Here is a 7,945-nt window from a genome sequence, read left to right on the forward strand (position 1 = left end):
TTAGTCGCCAAATAGGCGACTAGAATGTTTCATCATAACCTTACCAAGAGATATAGTGGATTTAAAAGATTTGAAGAGATAAATCCGCGGCAAACTTCCTCGTTAAGTTTGTTTCCAAAACTCAGCACATGCATCTCGATCGATAACTATACGCCATCTTGGATTTAGGTGAGCTTGAACGTTGCACACCATCCATCCTAGTGTCAAATTTGTAGCACGTTAAAGATCTTTCCCCTAACTTAATTTTGGAGGGTCTATCTAGAACGTGCGTAAAAAAAGGTTTTGTTTGTCTTTGAAAATGACGACCAACTTTTTTTGAATTGGCTACCACTACCACTCTGAAAAAAAAATTAATTTCACGCCCTGTATGGTTGCCTCCAATTTTTGCTTAATTTATCTTCTTTCTTCGTTGTTGTGTTTCAAGGAAAAATGTACTGGTATGACCTGCTAAACGTGTTTGACTGCAATTCATTGTTTCCTGTATTTGTGATGTACACGAACGGAGTACTGAACGGGTTTGGTTGGATTTTACCCTTTAAACTTGACAATCCAAGATTTGTGCATCCAACAAATGTATCTTTCCCGGTAGGTACATGCTGCTGTTGTTGTTGAAAATTGCCGTGATTTTAAGCGGAAACTTTTGGGAATGTGTTAGTTTGGTATAAATGCGTTATTTTACAAAAAATAAAAGAGAAAACTTTTTTGCAAGCGGTAAAACCAAATTAAAACATATCATCCATTCTTGCTTGTAGGGGAATGTTAGAATTTTAATTCCAACATTCCATTAAAATGGTCTCAGATTTTCTGAAAGGGCAACTGGTAATGATTAATCATTCAACTCTTGTGTTGAGTTCTCATGTTCTCCCTACGTTTTCTATCATTGTTCGTATTCAGAGGAGGTTTGTGACTTTTGCTGCAAATTTAGTCTCCGAGTTTTTTTTCTTCCAAAACGGTGGCAGCTTGGAGCACTAACATGGTACACTGTTCGTGCGATTCGTGACACCCTTTTTTCTTTATCTCTCTGTAGTATTTGTTCAAGAGAGATACCATTCCAGCCTGTTTTTGGACCGCTGATCATCTGTCGATGATGCATGTTTACCTGGATTCCAATCCCTTCTTTAACATTTGCTAGAAGAATCTTTCATTACTATTATACAGTAGCGTGCACAGTAGATTGTTCAAAAAGATCTTTGCACTATTTTCCCAGTAAAGTTATTTCTATCACTCTCCCTCTGCCTTCTCTCAACCTTTTGCGCAACTTTAAAAATTATTGTGGAGCACATTTCAAAACGAGATTTTAATAATTATGTTTTATTTATCTGTTTATTCATTATACTTCACCCTGAAACTTCAAAATTCCCTTTAAAATTTTCCCCTTGTTAGAGAGAAAAGTCAACTTTGCAATGACCGTCTTTCCAAGTCACTTTCCCTCCCTTCCAGAGGCAGGGAAAGCCCTAAGGGTACGGAAAGAGGAGAGCTCCTAGTAAAGAGGTTGTGTCTGCAACGGCGTTATCTAAATAAAGCAGAGGTTGAGGTATGGTCTCTTGTCCAGATAGACGTGTTGCGTGGTCAATGATTTAAGGTTGGCTATGCATTTTGGCTTTGTTGCTGATAGGAAGAATCCCAGCTGGAAAGAGAAAAAAAGTCGAGAGTAATAATTAAATTGATCCCATCGACCACTATTTTCCATTGACTGATTTCGTGTCAGTGGATCCTAGAAGTAACGTAAAAGAACTGTTGCTAAGAGTTTTCTTGTCGCTAATAGCGAATAAGATTTAAGATGTTGTAGCTTTGTGCCCTCGAGTGTTTACTACTATGCACATCTTCATAAATTTGACCAAAAGTTTCAAATGCAAAGGATTTCAGAAAGCCAGAAAAATTCTTTTCGAAAGATTCCCGCTAGTCTCGATAACAAACAAAGATTCACTCGCTTAACACAAAACTTCGTTTCCATTCATTGATCGAAACACGCAATAATGCGAAGCGTGCAGATTCTAACATAGCATAGAGCATTTGAGAAATGCATGTTACAAGGCACGCCACAGGCATTTGAGGAAAGGTATGCCACAAGCGTGTGAGAGCACCCAGGTCACAACACTCTAGTAAAACGCATGCTATATGCATAGGAGTGTTCACGTCACAAGCATTTGAGAAAAACACATCCCAGAAGCACACAAGCAAGCACGCACACACGGTCACCAAATATGCGCACATGTCCAAGTACAAAAGATAAAGAGGCATATTGTGTTCTTGTGACTCTGCTTACCCCGAGTCTTTTAGGAGGGGGGTGTTCGTACCGTGGACTGTCAGCATTACCAATGGCGACCCAACCAAAACCGGTCAGACGATCCCTGTTGTACAACAGAAACATCGGGTAAAAGTCTCGGCAGTCCATATCCGGTGAAATGTTGTACCAGTAATGACGACCTGAAAAAACCCCAAAACTGGACGGTTTAATCAGATGTCAATTTGCAAAGCAGTTACTGGTTGAAATTAGTCAAAAGGTAATTTAATGTAAAACATAATTTTTCTCACATCATCGAAAACTAAAGATAAACCACTAAATTTCCAAGCCCGTAAAAAAATTGAACATATCGTGGAAAATTGATGCTATAGGCAACCCTCCCGAGTCTTGGATCTGTACGTTTATAGGCTGATGAACTTCTTCCTGACTAACCAAAACTTCTCTATGATTTTCAATGAGGCAGTAGCATGGAAACAAGTTACTTATAAAGAAAGTAATAAAATAGGTATGACTTCGACTTGCCCATGGAAGGGAAACAGCCCCCGCGCACCCACTTAGTTCCAGCCAAATCCTCTTGCTTGAAAGGAATCGACATGGTGTTAGAAATCTTGTTTCCAGTCTGTAGCAAAAGTTGGTCTCCTAAGTAAGGTGTTACGGGCCTGAGTCCACTACAGATGGTTTCAGGATCGGTGAAGTAAGCTGTTATGACGTAGTTATCCCCTTCACGAATCCAGGGAGACCGTAAGTCTCCAACAGCTGACTTGGGAATCTAAAATTGAACGATGGCTTGAGGCTTAGAGAGGCAGTTACCGGATATCGCCGGGCGATGGATGGAGGTTTTGGGTGGATTACATGGTTCTCAGGGGGAACGAAGTGGGAGATCAGTTGTCGTCAACGGTCGTCAACAGTCGTCAACGGTCGTCAATAGTCACCAACGGTCGTCGACAGTCGTCAACAGATCGACAGTCCCCGTGAACAGCGGAGACTGTCGAAGATTGACAGTCAGTTACCTGCCAGTGAGGAGGACGGGGTGGAGCATAAGAATATTACAGAGCATTTTGGGAGCCGAACTCCCTTTCCCCCCCCCCCCCCCGGCGATAAATAAGACTCGTCACTAAGGACATTTTTTTAACCCAAAGTAAAAGAGGGTAAAACCTAAGTTGTGTTCATTACCCCATTTTGAATTCCAGCTATCTTTCCCTTGGAATCAAAGAGAAGCATCACTGCGGTGTCTCCTTTAAGAACGTAACGATTGCCAGCAAAATAATTGGCTGCTGCAATAAAATGTAGAAAGAGGTAGCATGAGTGACTAGCGTAACTAAAAATGAAGGAGCAAATGCGCATGGCTTGCCGCACTCTTTCAAAAAGAAACAATGAAGCCAAAGCAGTCATTGTAGAGGCAGCGGAAGGGTGGAATAGCAGGTCTCTGTATATATTCGTTATTAAACGACTCAGTCTTCGATGAAAAGTAGAAGCAAATACACGTTAACCAGGCAATCTTGCATGGCTAAACGCAGTTGATCGAATTCGCCTTCTGTTCAAGGTTATTTGCATGTGCACGGTGAGGATGTACAAGATTAGGCACATCACCACAAAGATGGGACATCACGATATTGTGGGTAATCAACGCCTCGTAATAAGAGACCTCGTTATCTTGTTTGTTCAGGTCATGTGATAATACTCTAGAAAACTGTTTCATTCAAATTTCGTCTCATACACGTGCGTATGTACGCATAATTTGCAAACGACAAAGCTGTGAATTCCCTGAGACCTAGAATGGGAAAAAATATAGGCTAAAGAGGTATATTCCGGCAAATCTTATCTTACCGTCACATGACGCTGTCAATTTCCATCCAGTTTTGATCGCTGCGTCTTTATCCTGCGGCAATTTGTCGAACTTTCCCCACGTCACTGTAAGAGAAAGGAATTCTTTTAGGGGAGGACGTAGAGGGGATCAGTTGTCGCCAACAGAGTGTAAAGGGGGAACCTTAGCAAATTGACTATCAGTTAGCTGCCAATGATGTCGGGGGGGGGGGGGTCATACGAATATTACAAAGCCTTAGGGGGGATCAGGTAAGACACAACCAAAATCCTTTAAACCCCCCACTCCTAGGCCATTAATAATGGCCAGTCCCTTACGTTACAGTCGACATTGTGGCACCCAAACTCCGCGCGGTATGTTGGTATGAGACGTCATGACCGGGAGCTAGAACCTATATACACAATGAGTTGGTAAGATTATGAAAAAAAGGTAAACTGTTTCACAATAATGTCTCTCACATTGATATTTGTTCATTCAAATTTGTAGTTTACCACAAGAAAAGCTAACTTTAAATGCTGGTCCTGGCTGATCCATTCCTAAATACTGGTCCATTGCTAAAATGCACAACTTCAAATTATTTAAAACACTTCGCAGAATAAACAAATGGATGATTGACTTCTAAATTACCTGAAAGCTGAGACCATTCTGGTGCTGAGAAGAGAAAATAGTTTCAAAATTACTTATAAGAAAGAAATTGACTCGTCAGGGGGCGCTTATCGGAAACAGGGCGCTTAATCGAGGGGGGCACTTATTATTCTCCTGTACTGACTCCGCTATAGTTGATGCTTGAAAAGTTATAAAATTGAGTGGCAATAGAGGTTTTCTTTGTATCCCTACAAATTAGGAAAGTGAAGGCGGAGGTGGGGGACGGTTTTTTTTCGAGGGGGCCACTTGTTGCCTCTATGGCCTGGGGTTGGGCGCTTATTCAGGGGAGGCGCGAGGAGCCTTTTAGATTTATTAGAGCTTAGGCGCTTATCCGTGGAAGGACGATGTTCTTTAATTTGTACTACAACATAACCAAATGATATCTGAATGTTTCAAGTTTGCGATTTGATTCATTTGAATTTCTGCCTCTCTCTTGGTCAGTCACACACACACGAGGGCCTCGTTTATAACGTGAAGCAGTTTGTTTTAAATTATTTCGATTGTGACGACCAAAATCTTACAATGCGATAGGACAGAAAAGTGCCGAGTTATATTTAAGGTGCACCATCTATGCAGCTCTACTTAATTGGCATTTAATTTTCAATAAAACACAGCAATATTCAAAACGGCTTTGATTCGAGTGCCAGTATAAGTTGTTAAATAAATTGTACATCGTGATCGATCCAATATTTTTTAAGGGTGTACACGATCCAAATAAATTGTAACTGAAAGGGGCCCAAGTTGGCTGGTATATCTGCCACTTGATGTTTAACTTTCCGGATGAAATGAAAATCGGTTAGCATCTTTTCCATCTATATCGTACACTTAACTCTGAGTAGGAATACACCTGTTCGTGTTTCGCTTGACCATTGATATGTTTGACGGTTTTACGAGTAGTCGATAAGGCAATGTTATTGTCATCCACAGCCATGAGTTTTGATGTTCAATTTTAAGAGCAGACCTGGCAAGCTCGCCATCGGTTTTTGATGCTTGAAAAACAGTTATAACAAAAAGGAGGAAATTGAAGGAAACAATTTTTATATACTCACCTGGTTTCGATTCCCACGGCCATCTCCATGCTTGGGCACACGTCCCCAACACGAAGACAAAAATGAAGGATTTCATTCTGATTTCAACTGAGTGCAGGGTGTGTGTATTTGCTTCGTTAAGACCCGTTTTATCAAGTTGTGAGGATTTGTGTTCAGTTAAAAGCTCGTCAAAATCGGACAGATGTGTAAACAAATGTGTTCCATGCGCTTAGCTAAGGGGGACCTGGGTATGCATGTGACCACTCCTTTCATGAAGAAAAAAAGATAACTCATTGTTAGAAAATTAACTGGCATGTTCGCCAGAACCAGGAAGACGCTGTAATCTCTCAAACCGGGAAAACGACGCTAATGAAATTAAAAGAATGAATGGAGAAACATAATCATTGTAATCATGTGGGCGCTTTTTGCTTTCATTCCAAAGTTTGTTTAGCTGCGTAATTCTACTTTTCAAAACAGGAAATAATAAAAATCATTTTTAGAGCAGGCGATTCCCAGAAGCTTATCTTGTTACGCTAACTTAAAACGATCATTTTCTCGAATGTCCGATCCCCATTCGCGAGCTCTTAATACAATTTGCCTCTCTCTCCAGTTATTATTGAATTTATTCTAGGTTATGTCACGATCATGTGCAAATATATTGTAAAGGAGTCTTTGTGTTCTTGTGAAGTTACCGCAAAAAGTTCAAAAGTGTTTTTGCATGGCAGCATAAGTGGGTAGTAAGAGTACAATAGTGTCTTATTTATCGTTAGTGGAAACTTTCTATTATCGGTTGTAAACGTAAGAACAAAACAGGTGAAATATGAGTAAAAAAAAATGAATAAAACTTCTTCTCTTTTATGAACATTTGGATAGTCAAAAAAGCTTTGGATATTTTTTCGTTTACACTGTTTTGAATCGGAAACATGGCTCAGCTGTTAAAGAAATAACAAAAACCATTTTTTATAAATGAAAGTTTTGTAAGAGATATTGTTCTGTTGTTGTCAATTATGATAAATTTTAATTGTTCGACAATGAGACAAAATCAATTACATGCCTTTTATTAAAGCCTTGCTTTTTCTGGAAGCATAATTCTGTTTTCAGGTTTTGTTTATTTTCAACTGAATGCTTTAATGTCTAAGACATTATGGCTGATCGAGAATCTATCGTTCGGTCTAAACTGAATATTCTGTGTCTCGTGAAGCGGGATTTGTCCAAACAAAAACTTCACCTAATTTTTTTTCCAGTTCGACTAGATTTTGTAAGGAGAAAAAAGTATTTCGCTCACCCACAAATGAAAACCGTAAAAATATACAATTGAGACAAAATCAGAGCGTAACAGAGCAAAACTGTTTCTTTTCACTCACTTCGCAAACTTGCTATCATCGATGACGGATGGTACACGCAGCTGAACCTTTCTCACACACACGACAAAAAATTCCAGCGTTTTTAGCCCTCCATCACCCATCAGGGACCAGGAAAGAGGTTATTCCACTGAACAATCAATACAATATCAAGCAGACAAGTGATGAGATTAAATGACTATATCTATTAGTGGATTGTTAGTTGATCCAATACTAAATTTTCAGAACTAACATCAAAAGAATTGTACGGCAGATATTATGGAGAAAGGAGATTTTCCTATGAGATCTTGATAGTGAAAGGGTTAACCAAAACGACGCCAGAATATGTAACAATTACATTTTGTTTTCACAAATAAAATAGACAAGCGACAAGGCACGAGACAGAACAGAAGACGTTTTGTCGCAGCTAGATGGTAATTTCCTTAGCTTTTCCATGAGTTCAACTCGTACAACGCCTTTTCTTTCCCGGCCCTCAAGAAGATGCCTTGCCGAGTGAAAAATCCCCTTCTACTGCATTGTGATGCCCCCCTCCGCCACAGGAACCACATGTAAGTTTGGTTCGACCATAAGCTGCCCGTCTCAATTTTATGGTGACAAGCGGGCTTTGTTAACACGTGATTTTTATGTTCAGCTTCCTTGTGCACGTGTATCCATCTCAGTCAGAACTCGAGAAAAATATAAACCTGTCGCACTTTGATTTATAAATTATTTGTTTTGTAATGCTTTCTCACACTCTGTACTTTTTAGATAATTGATAAAATGACTGAGTGGTGGAAAATTGTCGTAATCGTAAGAATCAATTTGAATCAGTTCTAGCCTTCGATCGCACGTGAAAGTTGAAAGT

General features: G+C 39.7%; 2 protein-coding genes across 4 annotated transcripts in view; one reads left to right on the forward strand and one right to left on the reverse strand.

The window, feature by feature from the left end:
- The window catches only part of LOC113681754 (uncharacterized), a 25,099-nt gene extending 23,419 nt beyond the window's left edge, over positions 1-1,680 (forward strand). For 2 of the 3 annotated variants that reach the window (XM_027198875.2, XM_089185170.1), the window contains exons 6-7: positions 425-585; positions 1,028-1,537. In XM_027198875.2, coding sequence (XP_027054676.2) covers positions 425-585; positions 1,028-1,132 — 266 coding nt within the window. In that variant the 3' untranslated portion in view covers positions 1,133-1,537. Of the gene's footprint in view, positions 1-424; positions 586-1,027 lie in introns of all 3 variants that reach the window. The other variant, XM_027198876.2, reaches the window with a different exon arrangement.
- On the reverse strand, positions 1,296-5,870 carry LOC113681753 (uncharacterized). The gene is made up of 7 exons (XM_089185172.1): positions 5,762-5,870; positions 4,695-4,718; positions 4,073-4,156; positions 3,419-3,519; positions 2,768-3,014; positions 2,267-2,427; positions 1,296-1,627 (listed from the first exon to the last, which is right to left on the reverse strand). The coding sequence occupies exons 1-7, from the start codon at positions 5,835-5,837 to the stop codon at positions 1,514-1,516; spliced, it is 807 nt and encodes a 268-aa protein (XP_089041298.1). The 5' UTR covers positions 5,838-5,870; the 3' UTR covers positions 1,296-1,513.
- Positions 5,871-7,945: the final 2,075 nt, after the last annotated feature.

The sequence above is a fragment of the Pocillopora damicornis genome, chromosome 10, assembly GCF_964200805.1.
Source record: "Pocillopora damicornis chromosome 10, jaPocDami1.2, whole genome shotgun sequence".
NCBI classification, from domain to species: Eukaryota; Metazoa; Cnidaria; class Anthozoa; order Scleractinia; family Pocilloporidae; genus Pocillopora; species Pocillopora damicornis.

Coding starts and splice junctions, on each gene's coding strand:
- LOC113681753 (XM_089185172.1), bottom strand. CDS start 5,837: ATGAAATCCTTCATTTTTGTCTTCGTGTTGGGGACGTGTGCCCAAGCA. Junction 3,520..4,072: donor ATTGACAGCGTCATGTGACG/GTAAGATAAGAT, acceptor ATTTTATTGCAG/CAGCCAATTATTTTGCTGGC. Junction 2,428..2,767: donor GGGCTGTTTCCCTTCCATGG/GCAAGTCGAAGT, acceptor GGGTTTTTTCAG/GTCGTCATTACTGGTACAAC.